Raw genomic sequence first — 19,652 nt, 5'->3', positions numbered from 1 at the left:
TTTTAGAATGAAAAAAGAACTTTTTAAAGTTTAAGGACCAAAAAAAAAAAAAAAATGATAAAATTTAGGGACTTTTACCCGGCAGTAAATAATCACATTTTCCTCCCTATTTTCTAACCACCATTTTCTTACGAGAAATGTTATGTTTACAATATTTTCATAACACTTTCACAACAAATCCTAAGTGGTAAGTTGTTATTGGTTGTTATAGGTGGGTAAAAAAGTAATTTAAGTTGTGGATTCAAATTTGAACTAATAACAACTTACCATCTATGATTTATTCTGAAAATGTTGTGGACGTAATACTCATCTTTTCATACCGACCAAAACACAAAATACGTGTGATTGTGAAAAAGGCACTAATGATAGGGGCAATAGCACTTATCTATGGTGTGCCCAAGATGTGCCCATATCAGCAGTGACACCAAATCCCCCAAAAACCATACCAGAAACTCCATCACCTGAGCTTACATTGGCAGCATGATGACCATCACCAAGACTTGTGCCACTGCTAAGAAAAGCTAGTAAGTGCTCACATTGAGCCTTTGAAATAGGACACTGAGTAGATGTAGTTGAAGAATTCTCAACAACAATGCCTTGGTTGGAAGAAAATTGAGAAGAAACTTAATTTGCATTGGCATTTGATTTTCCTTTGGACTTGTATCCAGGTGGATACCCATGCAATTTATAGCACTTATCTATGGTGTGCCCAAGCATATTGCAATGAGTGCACAAAGGTCTCTCCTTCTTGTTGCTTCCTTTGTTGCTAGAATTGCCTTTAGAATTAGCATACATGGCAACTGAATCAGGTTGTGGTGAAAAAGAACTTCCATGTCCAAGATTCTTGTGTCATTCCTCTTGAAGGACCAAAGCATACACCTTGCTAATTGAAGGGAAAGGCTTAAACATTAGAATCTGATTTCAAAGTGTCTCAAAGTTCTCATTGAGCCCCATTAGGAACCTCATGACATAAACTTTGTCATGTGAAGCACTTAAGAGTCATCATAGCTCCACAAGAACACTTTGGAAGAGGCTCATAATTGAGCAATTGATCCCGAAGCCTCTTGAACCTAGTGAAATAATCTGTGACAGACATCTAATTTTGAGAGATATAAGAGATCTCCCTCTGCAGATTGTAGATCTTGGGACCATTGCCCTGAGAGAAAAGGTTCTTCAATTCAATCAACATCTCTCTCGCTGTTTTGCAGTACATAATGCTGCTGGAGACATCTATGTGCATTGAGTTGATCAACCAAGACAGAACCATGGTGTTGCAATTTTGCCAATCCTCATACAAAGGTGAATCAAGATCTGGCATTGAAATTTTGCCATTCACAAATCCGATCTTTTTCTTGGCAGTGAGAGCTAAAACCATTACTCTAGACCAAGAATGATGGTTCTGCATTCCAAGCAGTGGTTGAGTAACCAAAATGTTGCCTGGATTCTCGCTAGAACTGAGGAAGAAAGGATTGGAAGGGATAGACTCAATGTTAGAATTCGAGCCTGGTTGTGCAGACTGATTATTAGAAGGATCAGAATGGTTGCTTGCTTCAGGAGATGCCATTGTTGAGCTTTTCAAGCTTCCATGCTTTGATACCATGTAAAACTTCTAGAACTCTCTCTAAATAGAACTCTCAGATATTATTGATTTTGAGAAAAATGAATACAAGCAACTGAGTAATACATAGCACCTAATTCTATATATACACTGTCTAAGCAAGCAAAGGAAAAACAGAAAAACTAACTCCCTATTTTGGAGGGAAAATCAGTTACAAGAAGGATCCTATCTAAGCATTACACGTGTAGCTCAATCACTAACTGCTTCCTAAGCCACGTGGCATCATCTCTTCAAAGCAATGGATGAACTGTTCACAATATGTCCAACAACTCCTTGCTAGCCCAGATTGACTCTGCCACTTGTGCTTGATCATTTCTCTTCTCTCTGCTATGATGCTTTTGATTGTCCCTTTCAATTTCAACAGTTAGGAAACACCTAATATGTCCCCTTATCTTCGTCAATAGCAGTTTGATTTTAATGCCAATCGGAGCACAAGAAGCTACTTCACCCACAAGGCTTTGCGAGGTATGGAATAGAAATCGAACGCCTCTCTGAATTGGAATCTGCATAAGATGAAACATAGTGTTGAGGAGTTCAATTCCAGCGCCCAATGTCAAGAAAAGATTTGAAGTTCAAAGAGTTATAGCAGTCCTGGATTTGTCCATAGCTTTCTCTGCATCTTTTTGGTTTGCACTTGTGAGAATGATGGATCCAGTATGGGACTGTGGAAGGAATGGGTAAATGGGCGCTGAAAATAAGCATTCAAAAATAATATTAAAAAAAAAAAAAATTGTTGCGCAAAAATGAAATCCTGCCGACTACAATGGGCTGAATTACAGAAAATCTTCGATATTTAGATTAATTCATACATTAAAATAAAACAGAAGACCCAATTTTGAGACCCATTCATTAGACCACATTCATTTGCTTCAATAGAATGTTATATATCCATCAAATATGGGAAAACTGCACTAATTAATGAGCTAGATAATACAAAAGGTGGGAGGAATGGAGCATAGAATACCAAGGAAGGATAGAAAGAAAATTAATGATTAAAAAGTGATAGGAAAAAGTAATAGTTTCCCATTATTTTTGAACCGTGCTGAAGGATTTTTTTTGTTTTTACAATAATGCAATAGCTTATTGGTATTTTACTATTTAATTATTAAGCGGAAGTTGAAAACATGAAGTTCTTTCTCTCTCTAGAAATGAAACTATATGAAACTGCATCATCCAATATGAGTCATTGTGTAATAAGCCTTGAAAAAAAAATAACAAGAGGCTTCTTAGGCTGAGCTCCATTGATTACGTTATAAGGACAGGGCCTAGGTTTCAATACTTGGTTCTATCTACTGGGCCAGAAGCAGGCCTTCACACGATTGAGACCAGCCCTTAACCCAGGCAGACTTGCTAAATGAACAGGTCTATTTGTGAGCAAAGGCTTATTTATATTGCAGATGTGTGGATGTGACTGGAGCCCACAGTGCTCATCAAAAGACAAATTTAAAATATGAGCTTGACCGCAATTGGCGTTTTGTGGACTGCAACTAATTTCATTGCAAAGGGGCTCATCCAAGGGCCTGTGGAGGAAAAGGAAACACCTTAAATTGCCATCGTAAACTTACTAGAGCATCAAATTCCTTTGTTGTAAAATAGTATGTAGTATACAGTGATGACAATTAAATAATGATTTGTACGTGTGTAATATAAGGAGCTTCATAGATTATATTGTAAGTAAGTTTCGTCTATATATATAAACCCCCACACACATACTTGCCAACAGTTTTTTATTATCCAAAAGATATTAATTTTAATTTTCTCTCCCAAATTTGTCATTTATTAACACCAAAGTTTCTTTAAAAAAAAAAAAAAATTAACACCAATTAGAATTGTACCCAAAAGTTTTCATAAAATACCAAAGTCGAGCATGGTAATTAATCTTCACTAATTAAGGGTTTCAATTCTCACACTTGAAAATAAAGGATTTTGATTTACACAATCACTATTTCAAATCTAGTTACTTATTTGCATTAAAATATAAATATTTTTGCATTAAAATGTCAATGTTTCTGTATTAATTATGAACGTGTGTGCGAGGACATTTACAAATGTTATTTCTTTTATCGTTACTATTTTCATTATACTAACAAAATTATATACTTATTCTTGATGTGTTCAAAGAAAAGCAGAGAACTAAATGACACATAATTTGCTTGGGAATCAATGTCATTCACCTTTAATTGAGACGAGACGTATATGCTTAATTGAGGAAAATTGACTTTATTTTCTTTTCCTTTGCTTTAGAGGGAAAATGCACGATTGCTGGAATGCAGAAAGTCATAAGACACATTTGTGATTTAATTGAGTGGACCATCAAGCCAGTTAGTATTTGAATTACCCCAAAAGATTTTTAGCAATTGCATTTCTAGAGTCCCGAAATCCGTTAATCAATATTAGTTCGTTACATTCCATGATTTCACTTGTAAGTAAAGAAACGTACAGTAATTTTGTTGTTGACTCTTATTCCAAAGGCGGTTGCAATTCTGTGAGATATGCCTATGCATTTGGTATATGAATCTATCCTTTTGAAACAATATATGCAAAAGGAGTATAGCAATAAATCTTCAATTAGGAGTTAGGACTACATCACCATGTCTTGGGCAAGCCATGTTCATTATTTCATATATTCTATCAAAATATAGGAACGCCTACTTAATTGTTTCCCAAATAAATTACAGCTACACATTTTTAAATGGTGCTGGTGAGTCTGTTACGAAAATGTTGTCATAATTTGAGATATAACATGATTCACCCCTCAGTTCCAGCAAATTTTAACATAAAGATTGACTGATGTTGTGGTTAGGCTTCATAATGAAGACTGATGTTCAATTTTGCTCTTGATACTCTGGCAATCTATTGTCTAATGGAATGATATCCCTATCCTGCCACAGAATAGTGGTTTATTAGTTGTGCTTCTGTGATAATAATTTATTGGTTGGTGATATATATAGGCTCTCAGTGCATCTTGAACCCAAAATCTCACCCGCCATCTCAATATTGTGGAAAGAGGAAGGGTAGTTTGAGCTAGAGCTTGCTGGCACTTATACAAGGAAGTTATCTTAAGATTAGCCACAATTTGGTTCTTGCTGGTTTATACGTTGCAATGGAGCAATTAATTGTACAAAGTGTATTCATGAAGCTGTCTGGAAACCTTCACATTATTACTAATTAAATTTATAAAAATACTATTAATGTCATTTCCCACTTATTCTTGAAGGACAATTCTTCTCAACATGAAGTGGGAGATACAGATTATAGAGAAGATGCTGCTACTGGGCTGTCCATACCTACTTGCTCCAACTCAGGAGCCACAGATGGTATGTTTCAAACTAACCCGTCTTTGGATATTGCCTCACAGCCTAATGAGGCTCCTGACACTGAACATGAATCTCGTAATCAACTTTAATTCGTTTACAGCTTATGAAATAATATTTTCCTCAATTTATTTTTTTCTTTCAACAATCAACATATAAATTCAAGCACATTTAACCAAAATATGTGTGGGTAATCTATAGATAAATCGCATTAGAAGATCTCTGCTACTTTAATCATTTTATGTATGCTCTTATTTGCAGATGGTATGTATTATCTCCCACTGGTAGTCTCAGCTCTGTTGGTACTGAACCTCTTGGGAACAGTCTTGTCCCATCACCTCTACATGTGATCCAATCCCCACTGCCAGCACATGAATCTCTTAATCAACTTTTATTTACTTATAGCTAAAAGTAAATAATAATTTCCTCGATTTCTAATTTTTTTTTAACAATCAAAATATAAATTCAAGCACATTTAACCAAAAGGTTTTTGTGTGGTTAATCCATTAATAAATTGCATGAGAACATCTTCGCTACTTTAATGACATTATGTATGATCTTATATTGCAGATAGTAGGTATTATCTCCCACCAACAGCAAGTTCTGAATCTCGTAACCAGTCACTTCCACATGTGATCCAATCCCCACTACCAGCACATGAATCTCGTAATCAACTTTTATTCATTTACAGCTTATGAAATAATATTTCCTCAATTGCTTTTTATTTTTCAAAAATCAACATATAAATTCAAGCACGTTAAACCAAAAGGTTTATATGTGTTGTTAATCCATAAATAAATTGCATGAGAACATCTTTGCTACTTTAATCATGTTATGTATGCTCTTATTTTGCAGATGGTGGGTATTATCTCTCAAGATCTACTAGTTCTGGTGGTGCTGAAACTCTTAGGAACAGTCTTGCCCAGTCTCCTCCACATGTGATCCAATCCCCACTACTAGATAGTCTTCCTACCCGACGGCGACGCGGACCTTACCATGGCTGGATTAGCAATGATGAGGAGGTGGATCTAGTTCAACTAACACCAGCTCCATTGCCAGAGAGAATAGCAAAGTTGCTTAATGAGCTAGATAATAAAAAAGTGGGAGGATAGAAACCTAGCTAGGAAGAATAGAAAGAATTTTAATGATTAAAGAGTGATAGGATAGAGAAGAAAAAAGTTGAAGGATGCAAAATGATATAACTTTCCTTGTGTTTGGTTGAAAAAAATGAGAATTTTAATTTAGTTTGTATAGATTTTTTGTTATGCTCATGGCATATGAGAAGTATTGGTTTCCCATTATTTTTGGATCGTGGTTAAAGGTTTATTACAGTAAAGCGTTAGCCTTTTTTTTTTTTTTTTTGAGAATAAGCGTTAGCTTATTGGTACTTAATTATCAGGCTAATAATTATTACATATATATTTACACACAAGTGTTTTTCAATTGAAAACGTGGGTTCAACCCACGATTTCAAGTTGCTTCCCTAATTATTAAGTCGAGGTTGCAACCTTGAAGTTCTCTCTCTCTCTCTCTCTCTATAAATGAAACTATGAAAACTGCATTCCAAATTGGAGTCATGTTATGCAATAAGCCTTGCAAGAATGACAAGAGTCTTAGGCTGTGCTCCATTGAGTAACTAGGGCAGGGCCTAGGTTTCAACATTTGGTCCTATTTACTAGGCTAGGCGCAGGCCTTCATGGTGGAGCCTGAATTTAGGTTGAGACCTACCCTTAAAACCTAGGCAGGCTAGCAAAATGGATAGGTCTATTTGTGAGCAAGGGCTTATTTATATTGCCTATATGTGGATGTGACTGGAGCCCACAATGCTCAAAAGACATATTTGAACATGAGCTGACTGCAATAGGCATTTCATGAACTGCAACTGATTTCATTGAAAAGGGGCTCATCCATGGGCCTGTAGAGGAAAAGGAAATAGGTTAAATTGCCACTGAAAACTTATTAAGAGCATCAAATTCCTTTGTCGTGTCTTAAAATGTGATATTGTTTTTGCTCTTCAGGAACATGCTTATAGGTTTTGATGTGCATTCTAAAGCACCAAGCTCCATTTTTTGTCAAACTATTAATTATTGTTGAAGAGTAGTGCTATGGGTATTACAAGTTTTATTATAGTGAATTTACAAATTGATGTGTTACCAATCATAAAGAGGCAATTCAAATATTTATTTATGTGATGGTTGAAGCCACCAATCACATTCATTACTATATTAATTTGTATGTTTTATGTAGTAAAACATATAGTACCTTCAAAGCATTCATATTAAAAGTGCTAAAATGCACGCACCAAAAAAAAAAAAAAAAAAAAAAAAACCACAAGATCAAATCAAAGGCGCCAAAAGTCTCGTGGTCTTATATTAAGGTAAGTGCTTGTGGGGTGTGGGGGGCAAGAGCTGGGGTTCAAGTCTCCCAAAGGAAACTTCACACACATATACACTTAGATTAGATTAGAGTAGAATTTCTATCTTGTATAAAAAATAAGATTTTAAATTATTTATTTATTTATTCTATATTTAAAACTGTAGATTATAGATAAGGATAATTATCTATTCCTTTCGAGATTCTAATAGAAGACTATAGATAAGGATTGCTATATAGTACATCCTCAAAAAAAAAAAAAAAAAAAAAGGATTGCTATACAATATTGATAAGGATAATAATAAATTATTCCTATAATTAGGGATTCTAATAGAAGGTAGATGATATCAACTAGAACTAGGGAATGGTAACTCATAGTATAAAAAGGGTAATCAAGTCAAGCATAAACCCTAATGGCTCCCAGAAAGTAAGAAGCATCTTTAGTAAAGACACAGCCATCTTTCCCACCGTATATATATAGATCTAAACCAAAATTTACAGCCTAAGTTTTTTCTCATTTTCTTGAATTCTTTTTTGTTCACTCTTGACACACACCTTCCCCTAATATTATTTTCACAATTATTTTCTAAAGCTATAGTCTCACAATTTCTTGAATTTTTTTTCACCTTCATATTTTCTTAACCTAGTTTCTCGTACTTCTCATTTTTTCTTGACCTATTTTTCTCACAACATCATCTACTTCTAAGATCACCTCTGGAAAGTTTTAATTATTCTTAAACCATTTTTCACAATTTTTAAGGGTTTTTAATTTTTTTTTCCTGCATTTACTCTTTCTCTTTGTTTTCTATTTTATTTTTGTTTGCTGATTTTTTTGGTTGTATTTATTCTTTGTTTCATGTGTTATGGTTTCTTTAGATTTAAAGTGGGATGATGGATGTCTCTTTATTAGAGAAGTTTGTTACATATTTAGTGTATAAACCATTCCTGGAAAACAAAATTATTCTTTGTGTAGATCGAGGTACGTATTTTACAACTTGCTAGTTATTTTCCCCTTTAATTTTTATAAAAATGTAGTGGACCTCTAAATGCTCTTTTAGTTGCTTTTGGCGCATCATGAAGATTCATATATATGTCTGATTGAACATGAGGATCAGATGATGGCTTGATGGAATTCTCGTTTATGGAGAATTGACTCAAATACAATTTACATTTTAGCCGAACAAAAAAAATTAACACTCTGACTGACTCACTAAATGCATTAGTTATTTTGTTGACCCTCAAAGTTATAACTATTGGTATTAGCTAATATACTAAATATATTAGGCATCTGGAACAAATGGATTGCCCATTTAATTTTGATGTACAACCTTGTGCTGAATCAATTTTCTGTGCTTTTCTTAATCTTTTTTCTTTCTTTCCATACTACAAGTTTTAATTGTTCAATTAAATGTTAGAATAATACTTAAATGTATTAATTAATAGATACATAGAGCCTTCCATAAAAAAAATAAAAAGATAACCAAAAAAATAATAAAGTATAAACAAAGAAAAGAGAACATTAAGAATTTACGTGGTTCGGCTTTTGGCCTACGTCCACGGGTGGCAACAACAAGAAATTTCACTAACAAATTTGGAAAATATAAAATGATGTAGAGGCATTCTCACAAAACTCAAACCCCAATACACCCAAAATTATTCTCTCTCAAAGACAAAGATTACGACCTCCATAAAATGTTTGGGGTTGAATACAAAATTTGAGGCTAAACCTAAAATAAATAGAAGATTTTACTTCTTTGGAATTCCTGCACAGCCCTCATTAAAGTGGTCTCCCACTCTGACCTTTTGCCACACCGTTTTGTAGCACCCAACTTGTTAGACTAGCCACACAAACCAAATAAGAGAGCACCATATATATATATATATATATATATATATATATATTTGACCAAAAGGGAATACAGATTATCTATACCATTTTTTTATGCCAATTTTCCACCATTTTTTGTTGTTGTCACCAATTATGATATGTCACGTGTTTTATTTTTTTCCATTTTAAAATTTAATTATTTTATAAGGAAAGTAAAAAAGAATACTTGCTAAGAATTAGTTTCCGATCAAGAAGAAACCAAAGTCAACAAAGGAGAATATGTTGTTATGCACACAAAAGATATGCAATTAAAGCATGAATGAGACAAAAGTGACATATCTCCATTGTAGCTTGACTTTAATCAAACCACCTTAGTGAAAAATCCTCCTACACCTTCATCAAAGTCTCCATACAGATTATCTCAAATCGCAACCCAAATCAATTCAAAATATGAATATAAGGAAAAATCTAATAATCTTCACCATAACTAAAATTCCACCAAGCAATCTTCCAAACAAGTCAAAGAAAGAATTTCTAAAATCCTCCTACACCTCCATCAAAGTCTCTATGGATCATCTCAAATTGCAACCCAAATCAATTCAAAATATGAATATAAGGAAAAATCTAATAATCTTCACCATAACTAAAATTCCACCAAGCAATCATCCAAACAAGTCAAAGAAAGAATTTCTCCTTAATCCGAAAATGAAGAATTACAAATTGCACCAAGCTTTACAAAAATTATCCACAATGAAGAGATTTTGTAGATCACAAAATTTAATCAAAATCCTCCCTACCTTGTAGAGACTTCTCTCAAGCCATGATTACTTAAAGTGCCAAATCAAAATGAAGCCCAACCAAAAGACCAAAGTGCAAATCATCTCAATCTACTTCCAAATATGCCAATAGACGCCAAATGCATTCAAAAATGGTGTCAAAACCAATTAGAGCCCAACCAAATGAACATAAGGCATATAATCCCAAGCAAACTCCAAATAAAAACCTTTTTGAACTTATTGATTTTGGACTTATAGTTTATTCAATATCCACCTCTTTATTCCCCCCCCCCCCCCCCCCAAACAAAAAAAATCAATTTACCATGAATGCTTCTTGATGCAATAAGACAGAAACCATTTGTCCAAAACAAATAAAACAAAAAATCCTATTAACAAATAGCTCCAAAAGACCAATGCATGAATACCACAACCAAACCTATAATAAATTTCTAGCTACAATCTCATGACTAGTATCAACAGAAGTAAGGTCTTTTGAGCTCCTTCCATGTCATTCCCACGGAAGAAAGTTTCCCTGCATATTAATTCAATACTAACTGAAACCAAAAAAAAAAAATTGCTTGCTTCTATTCAAAGCAAGAGTGAAGATACCTATGACAATAGCAAATGGGGTCTCTTAAGAAGAACTAATTCTCTAAAACTTGATAACCTTATACAAATGTGTAGTGCCAATGAGGAAGACCTTCAGAATAGTGAAAAGAGCCATTTTTGAAATCTTAATTATATTTTTTTATAAACGAGGCAGATCTAGGAGAGTATATAGTACAATCCAATATGAATCTTTTCAAAAAATTGGGGTGACTTCATGTTGATATAATAAGCAAAAAGTCAGCTTCAATTTTTTCCCCTTCTCACCCTCTAATTTCTCGATATCTCACATAGAAATAATCTCAAATAAAAAAAATTTCAATAAGAAGTATAAATAAAATAGAAGGAGCCAAATGAACACACCAAAATAAGTTCAAAGACAATGTTCTGATTGACCTTGACTAGTTTGGTTTCCCACACCTTTAGAGCTTTTGATCGAAAAAGTAAAGTAGAAGAAGGCAAGAAAGAACTCAGCTTCCTATAAGCTTGAAGCGCTTAGTTAGGCTTGGATAGGTCTAGAGATGGAGGCTTGTATAGGTTGAAGATGGTGTTCTTGTAGTACTAGATGAACATTGAAGAGGCCAAAGATTGGAGCTGGGCACCACAGTAGAGTAGAGATTCAAGCTCAATGCCAACAACTGCAAAGGAAATGAAAAATCATGCAAATTGTGGTTTTCATTTTTTATTTTTTAAAGTTTTATCTTTATAAGTATTTATAACTATACACGAGGATTGAATGTACACAAACAAGCTTACATCAGATTTTCGAGACCAACGAGCTCTCTTAATGTGATCATGCCCAAAGGCTTTGTGAATGGGGATTTCCAAGTTGATAGCTTCTGATAAACTTGTTGCATGGTCGGACGAGAATGTGGACTGGTGTGCAAGCATGCCAATGCTATCTTTGCCACTAAAACCACCTTCTCCGCAACTTGCCCAGTAGGCAGCGCAAGCCGTTGATCCAATACATCTTCTTTGAGGTTGATAGAAATGATGAGATCAAATCACCCGGATGCCTTCCCATTATCACTTCTAATGTGACTACTCCAAAGCTATAAACGTCGCACTTTTCACTTACTTCCTTTGTATAAGCATGTTCTGAAAGTAAAAGATCAGAGAGTTTTACTATTCTTTCACTTTGTAGAAGCAAGTTTGTAATAACATTTATATTCATATAGTAAATTCCTCTGGAATTAGGTGGAGGGGGCAAATAAAGGAATTGAATTCTGCTAAAATTTTGCAGGTCAAAAAAGAAAAACGGAATTATTTTCTTAGAGAGAGAAGGGGTGGGGCTACCTATGTATTATGTAATCTTAAAAAAATTTCCTTGAACCTAGTAGTATTACAGATAGTGCAAGCAAAATTTTGATTTAAACTATTCACCAAATAATTAAATCTAGTTTGAAAGAATTGACCAGTTCGAAAATGAGGCTCACTCTGTAAAATGTGATTCTTCGATAAGTACAAATTAGTTGGATGCATTTATGCAAAATTACTATGTAAAAAATTAAAATCTCAACAATTGAAATTAGAAAGAACATTTTTTTATAATTGTATTAGTGATTATGACCCCAAACAAAGGAGGTGACCTATAAATTATCAAGGGTTGTGACCTCCAATCTTGTATTTTTATTTTTTAATGCCAATCAAGATGATATTGAAAATATTTTTTTCATTCCTAATCCGGTAGTGTACTTTAATTATTAACCAAATCTACTAGCTCAAACAGTGACAACCGTACACAACATTACGTAGTTAAACAAATTTTAAAGGACAACGTTTGAAGGAATTTCCTCCAATTCATTAAGTTGTTATTTGTAAGACTATTCACATGTATTATTTAAATAAGTCACATAACTCATATAAAAAGTCATGTGACTAAAAGTACATGCAGATAGCCTCTTTAATAGCCACAAAGCTAGTTGGAGGAGGTGTCCTCAAAACCAGTTTGGAGGTAAACTTTTTCCAATTTTAAAAGACAAACAATGCCAATTGAAATAACATTAATAAGACAAGAGACACAACAATAGTCACAACGCGAATATAGATGATGTGATTGTTGATAATAAAAGTGGAGTTAGTAAATCCATGTAAAAATTTATGTTACTTCAATCATAAGATTGTGAAAAATGTAATGTCCCTAACAATATACTTAACATACCTGGTGCAGTGTATCCAAAGGTGCCAACAAATGAAGTCCAATAAGATGTGTCAGAACTCATAATCCTAGCTGTGCCAAAGTCACAAACATGAGCTTCATACTTCGAATCTAATAGAACATTCTTGCTTGATATGTCACGATGAATTATTGGATGTGAGCAGTCATTATGCATATAAGATAGAGCACTTGCCACACCTTTGACAACATTTACCCTCTTAACCCAATCAAACTCCAGTGCTAATTCATCATTGTTTAGTATCTTTTCCAAGCTCCCACCTTCCAAGAATTGATAAACTAAAAGCAAGTGTTGTGGATGTGAGCAAAAACCATGAAGTTTTACAATGTTGCGGTGTCGTATTTCAATTAGACTACGTATTTCACTAGTGAAAGCTTTTAGATTGACCACACTATCTTCTGAGAGTGGGTGAAGTTTCTTTACAGCAACAACTTGACCTGTAGATAATTCAGCTTTATAAACAATTCCATACCTGCCTACTCCAATACAATGTTTTTCTGCAAAATCCTCTGTTGCTTCAATAATGTTTTCATAAACCATTTTCCCATCATAGCTCCATACTGCAAACATATTTTGATGTTTTGCTTCTTTTGGTTTAATTTCTGTCTTTTTCTCTCTTGGGCGAATATAAAATGTAATTCCAACAATGATAAATATAAATGAGACAATGCCCAAAAGGATGAAAATCAGTGTCATAACTTTATTCCACCTTTTAACAAGAGGATTGTGGCTAATTGTAGAAGGGCAAGCTTTCAATCGAGTGGCGTTGCCACACAAGCCCTTATTATTTCTAAATACTTTAATAGGTGCCACACGAAATGCACTGAAATTTGGAATAGGACCCTCCAATTGATTGTACGACAAATCAATGGAGGTTAAGCTTAACAATTGATCAAAATTGGATGGAATATTGCCAGAGAGTGCATTGTGGGAAAGATTCAAGAATTCTAACATTTTCAAATCTCCAAGTTGTTGTGGTATCTCTCCCGTTAGAAAATTTTTGCTAAGATCAAGATTTTGGAGATATTGCAAATTGCCAATTTGAAGTGGGATGTATTTGCTTAACTGATTGTTGCTCAAATTCAAGAGCAACAGGTTTGTACAATTCCCTAGTTTGGGAATCAGGCCACTTAGACTATTTTTGGCAAGATTAAGATGCATTAGATTTGATAGCATCCCAAAATTGTAAGGAATGTGTCCAAAAATTTTGTTATTGGCTAGATTAAGCTCTAACAAAAATGTTAGCTTACCTAATTCCTTTGGAATCTCCCCATATAGCTTATTTGAAGAGAGGTCAAGCAAATGTAATTTACTTGCATCTCCAAGCTTTGGAGATATTCTACCTGAAATATCATTGTTAGAGATTTTCAAGCTTGTCAAGTTTTGACATTGCCCCCAATTAGTTGAAAGTTCACCATAAAATTTATTATAGCTCAACTCCATGTAATCTAAGTGTGGGTATACTCCAAAATTTTCTCCTATATTTCCAGTAAGTTGATTTCCATCAAGTCGGACTCTGAAAAGGCTGGTGCAATTTCTCAACGATTTTGGTATTGGACCAATAAAATGATTATCGCTTGCGGTGAATTTCTCAAGCAATCCACCATGGCACACATTTTCAGGAAAATGACCGGTGAATTGGTTGTACGATAAATACAATATTTTTAAGTGAGTGAAATTGTTCATTTGAAAAAAAATAGAACCACTTAGCATATTTGTGTGCAATGACAAAAGTATGAGTTTGGTTAAGTTTCCAAAAGAAGTAGGGATGAAACCTGTGAGATTATTTTCTGATAAGCCAAGGCCAATCAAAGAACTTAGCATTCCTAATTCTTGAGGGATGGAACTAGAAAGTTGGTTGTTATTAAGATAAAGAGTGGTTAGGTTTCTTAAGTTTCCAAGAGAAGCAGGTATGGTACCTGTGAGACTGTTGAATGATAAACTAAGGCTATTAAGAGAACTTAACATTCCTAATTCTTGAGGGATGGAACCAGAAAGTTGGTTATAAGGAAGATATAGAGTGGATAGGTTGCTTAAGTTTCCAAGAGAAGTAGGGATGGTACCTGTGAGATTGTTTGAATATAACTCAAGGTCAATCAAAGAACTTAGCATTCCCAATTCATGAGGAATGGAACCTGAAAGTTGATTCGTATGTAGAGATAGGGTGGTTAGGTTGCTTAAGTTTCCAAGAGAAGTAGGTATGGTACCTATGAGATTGTTTGTTGATAACATAAGGACTGCTAGAGAACTTAGCATTCCTAATTCTTGAGGGATGGAACCAGAAAGTTGGTTGTCATTAAGATATAGAGTAGTTAGGTTGCTTAAGTTTCCTAGAGAAGTAGGGATGGTACCTGTAAGATTACTTTTTGATAACGCAAGGTCAGTCAGAAAACTTAGCATTCCTAATTCTTGAGGGATAGAACCAGAAATTTGGTTCCCATAAAGATATAGAAAGGTTAGGTTGCTTAAGTTTCCAAGAGAAGTAGGGATGACACCTGTGAGATTATTTGACGATAAATCAAGTTCATTCAAAGAAGTTAATCCTCCTAATTCTTGAGGGATAAGGCCACTCATACGATTTGCTGCGAGGTAAAAGATGTGAAGACTTGTCAATTGGCCTATTTCTGAAGGAATTCTCCCAACGAATTGATTATAAGAAAGGTTTAGAACCGAGAGTTTAGAGAGGTGAACAATATTTGAGGGGATGGTTCCAAATAGTGAGTTCGAAGAAAGGTCAACACTGAGTAGATTGGGGAATGATTGAAAACTTAGATTGTGAAACGTACCTCTTAAACTGTAACTTGAAAGGTTTAGATGGGTGACACTTCCAGACTTGTCGCAATTTATTCCAACCCAATTGCAAGGATTGCTTCCAGCCCAAGAGGGCAAGAAAGGCTGTCTTTTACTTTGAAGGTTGGTTTTCCATTTTAGAAGAGCCTTTGCTTCCTTTCTTTCTTCTGCTAACTTAACCTTATTATTAGTGTAAACGAAAGGAGAAGTTACAGAGGAAACAGAAGCAGTGGATGAACAAATGAAATCAAGGATGATGACAACAAGGAGGAAGAAGACTAGAGATGAAATGAATTGGTTGAAGAGAGGTTTGTTTGAAAGTGATGTCATTATGTCGGTGGATGAGGGATGAACTTTTACACTATGGTTGGAGTAGTGGATGAATGATTTCAAATGGATTGAGAGGTATATATAGAAGGGATTGGAATATTTGGTTGGCTAAAATTTTGATTAAATATATTTAGAGGAATCTTCTTACGTGTTTGGTTATTATCTAGGTGTGCTTTACTGCTTTTATCATATGACCATTAAGTCAACTAAAATGATAACGTGACAATTAAATCGTTCTGTGATCTAAAAATATTCACGGATATATATATATTAACTCAAAAACCTCATTTACCAGATGAAGCTGGCAAAACCCAAGATATTGCTTACTTTTCCATAAAGACCGTACTACTAAATTGAGGTGAGTAGAAACAATATTAACTATTGCTTACGTTTCCCTGTAGACCATACTAAGAAATTGATTGCAAATTATTTGGAACATGTCAACAGGAATGGGGTAGTCATTAGGACCGGATTTAAATATTTATAAATTAATATTTATTTAATTTTTTAAGTAATCATGTTGGATTTCAGTAATGACTCTGGAGAGAGAGAGAGAGAGAGAGAGAGAGAGTTTATTGACTATATTCACCTTTTTTGTGTTTGGGAGATTGGAAATTTTGCACTCTAAAAGTGCCACATGTAGAATAAAATTCGTTCATACTAATAGAGTGCGCCCAACATTTGAAGAAGGATCGTTTTTTAAAATAATTTTTATTGATTAAAATTTTAAGGCTTCATATAAATTTGGCAATGTTAAATATATAGAGAGTGCATTCCATTTGTCAATAGAGAACATTATTTATTTATTGCCAAGTGAAGGGGACCTTAAATAAAATTTATACACTTTAAGTGACCTAGTGAATCCTTCTTTCATTTATGGGCCTTAGGCCAATGCCATTGCCTAAGTGACCTAGTGTTTGAATAAAAATGTTCCAAAATTTAGCTGATAAAGAGAGGCTAATGTAAGTAACTGCTCGGGCCATCGGTATTAGTAATTACTAATTAGTTCAAAAAATGTGTTTGGATCTTTTAGAGTTTGTAAATCATGACTCTCTTAACTAACATTTGTAGACAATGATTTTAGAACATTAGATAGTACTCATGTCCTGAACTCTGTCTTTGGTATCCACAACTTTTGTTTTTTGTCCCAACAACGTCAATTGAATCGAAGACATAATTTCTTCTTAAAAAGGGAATTGAAGACATAAAATGAAATAATATATTAGTCAAGCTTAACAGACGTGCAGGTCTCACGGGATGTAAGAGTCGTCTTATGAGATCATTTTTTGATTAGGAAGAGAGAGGAAAGATAAGTATTTTAATTTTTTAAAAATATGGGGTTGGGCACTCAACTTGAGGGCTAAGGGAAAAGAAGACAAGAAAACCGAGGGTAAAGGAGGGTTTGTGGCTTTGTGCTTGATTAAAGATAAATTCTTTTAGATTAAAATATTATATACGTTCCTAAAGTTTGCATAAAGTTTAGGGAATAAAATCAAAATTCATTCAAATTTTAGGGATAAAAATAATATTTTACCATATATACAAAATAAGTTAAAGGGAAGTGGAAAGTAAAAGAAAGAGCTCTTGTTTTGTTTTAGTTTTGGATTTGTAGGTTTTGGAAAGTTTAATGAGCCTTTAACACTTTAAGACTTTCATTGAGAGGGTTAGAGGATTGAAAATATTGAGAGAACAGGAAAGATTTGTACTTTCCACCTTGTGTACTTGATATGGGGGATGAAGAAGTAAAAAGGGGAAAGTAATATACTATTATACTCTTAATATATAAATGTGGAAGGATGAAAAAGATGAGGGAAGATTTTGCAATTTGTTTTTTCTAAATACTATTTCTCCACCTATTTTTTTCTCATTTGGATTAAAAAGAAATGGTGGGAAACTCTAGTACCTCATTTTCTTTTCTCTTATTTTTCACTCCGACTGAATAATAGAAAATCAAATTTTCCTCTCTATTTTCTTTTCCTATTTTTCATCCTGACCAAACATGGATAAATAATGTGATTGTCGAAAAGACACTAATCATGTTAAATATCCTTTTGTTTTTGTTTTCTAACGTAAGATTAATTAGTTAGAGAAGAGTTATTCCCATTGCTTTAATTCGTGTCTCTCTCTACTTGTCACTAATATATAGGTTTGATGTTTGGTGCCCTTTCAATTATTTTCTTGACTGATTGGCCTTTAGGGGAAGGATTAACTGGCCATGTCTTTGTGAAAAGGACTGACTATACATTATTTGGGGGGAAGGACAATTGGTCATCCATCAGGATTGAATTAGGACAAACTGGCCGTGTATTGGGGGAGGACAGTTTTGAATAAAAGCATCATTTCACGTTTATGAATAAAACAAGAACTTGTCTTGCATTAGGGAAGTGAAATACCATAAATGCGTAGTCTCCCCTCTTACATGAATGGTAAGTTTTACCATGAATTTAATTAGTGGGACTCACCATTTATGTGAAAGGAGGGAGTATGCATTTATGGTACTCTGGGAGTATACAATAATTTCCTACTAGGAACGGATTAATGTAGTTTTGAGGCTTAAAGTGACAACTTTAAATGTGATTTTTGCTTATGATAATATTTATTTAATTTTTTTAATAATATTTTTAAAGTTATAATGTTGAATTTTAGTAATGACTTTGTCTAGAGAACTATAATAAAGAGAGAAAGAAAGAGTTTATTGACTCTATTCAACTTTTTTGTGTTTGGGAGATTGGAAATTTGCACTCTAAAAGTATTGCAAATAGAATAAAGTGCGATAATAGAGTGCAGAACGTTTAAAGAAGGATTGTTTTTAAAATAATTTTTATTGATTAAAATTCTAGGGCTTCATAAAAAATTGTCAATGTGAAATATATAGAGAGTGCATTCTATTTGTCAATAAAGAGCATTATTTATTTATGGGTAAGACTTAGGTACAGTACTTAGGCGTTGTTCTTTAGGTTTCCCTCTTAAGATCCACATAGTTGAATTTTAAGAGAAAAACTTAAAAAACAGCATCTAAGATACTGTACCTAAAGTTTATCTTTTATTTATTTATTGCCAAGTGAATGTCCTTTATTTATTTATTTCCAGGTGAAGGGGACCTTAAATAAAATTTCTACACTTTAATTAACATTGATACATAGAGTATATTATAATAATATATAGGGTGGATCCTTCTTTCATTTAGGGGCCTGAGCTTGTCTCTCCTTTTGTCACTAACTACAATACTGCTTGACCTGTAGTCTGATTCACCTTTTAGAGAATGCAATTTCATTGGAAGATTGGTCGTTCAGTGTTAAAAAGTATCGAATAATATACAATAAAAAAAGTAGGTACACTTTTTTTCCCCCTCATTTTATCCTTTTTCTTTTTCTTTTTTTTGACTGGCCCCTCTTCTTTTCACACAACTTTTCTTCTTTTATGTGGAAAATGTATTTATAATAGTATAGCGGTGATAACAGGACAAGGGGCAGGTAGGTAAGGCTCTTAAGGAGAGTTATGATATGCTTTTGTATTAGAATTTTTTTTCCTCTCTCTTGTTTGTGTGTTTGTTTCTAAAAAAAGGGAGGATAGGTAGGTAAGAATAGGTTGTTTGCAAGAGTGGTTTTAAGACTAAAAACTATTTTACATTTTTTTTTTCCACAATTCTAACGTGACAAATTATAGGAGTTTTCTTATCATTTATATATAGACTTACCATTTTTTTCTCTACTATTTATACTCTATCACGTTACAGTTTTGGTAAAAAAATTGTAAAATAATTCATGTTTTTTCACTAAAGAATAGTGTTTTGGCCTATCTGATTAATGTCAACTTTTCTTCTTTTCACACACTCGCAAG

At 33.7% G+C, this 19,652-nt stretch overlaps 2 protein-coding genes and 1 pseudogene across 2 annotated transcripts; all 3 read right to left on the bottom strand.

Annotated features, from left to right (window-relative positions):
- Window positions 1–1,096: 1,096 nt before the first annotated feature.
- LOC115956208 lies at window positions 1,097–1,564 on the bottom strand. Its single transcript, XM_031074651.1, has one exon. It carries the CDS (start codon window positions 1,562–1,564, stop codon window positions 1,097–1,099), a length of 468 nt encoding a protein of 155 aa, XP_030930511.1.
- A 9,232-nt stretch (window positions 1,565–10,796) lies between these two features.
- LOC115957730 lies at window positions 10,797–14,396 on the bottom strand (annotated as a pseudogene).
- Window positions 14,397–14,581: 185 nt separating this feature from the next.
- LOC115956207 (probable leucine-rich repeat receptor-like protein kinase At1g35710) lies at window positions 14,582–15,841 on the bottom strand. The gene is made up of 2 exons (XM_031074650.1): window positions 14,756–15,841; window positions 14,582–14,619 (listed from the first exon to the last, which is right to left on the bottom strand). Exons 1-2 carry the CDS (start codon window positions 15,810–15,812, stop codon window positions 14,582–14,584), a joined length of 1,095 nt encoding a protein of 364 aa, XP_030930510.1. The 5' UTR covers window positions 15,813–15,841.
- Between the last annotated feature and the right edge of the window lie 3,811 nt (window positions 15,842–19,652).

Source organism: Quercus lobata, chromosome 8 (genome assembly GCF_001633185.2).
Source record: "Quercus lobata isolate SW786 chromosome 8, ValleyOak3.0 Primary Assembly, whole genome shotgun sequence".
Taxonomy (NCBI): domain Eukaryota; kingdom Viridiplantae; phylum Streptophyta; class Magnoliopsida; order Fagales; family Fagaceae; genus Quercus; species Quercus lobata.
Note: the sequence above shows the minus strand (reverse complement) of the source record. Positions and strands in the feature narration are given on the sequence as shown.

Excerpts from the sequence above, each read along its gene's own strand:
- LOC115956207 (XM_031074650.1), bottom strand. The coding sequence starts at position 15,812 with ATGACATCACTTTCAAACAAACCTCTCTTCAACCAATTCATTTCATCT. Across the intron at positions 14,620-14,755 it reads ATATTCAAACAATCTCACAG|TCTCACAGGTACCATACCTG; the intron begins GTACCATCCCTA and ends ATCATTCAACAG.
- LOC115956208 (XM_031074651.1), bottom strand. The coding sequence starts at position 1,564 with ATGGCATCTCCTGAAGCAAGCAACCATTCTGATCCTTCTAATAATCAG.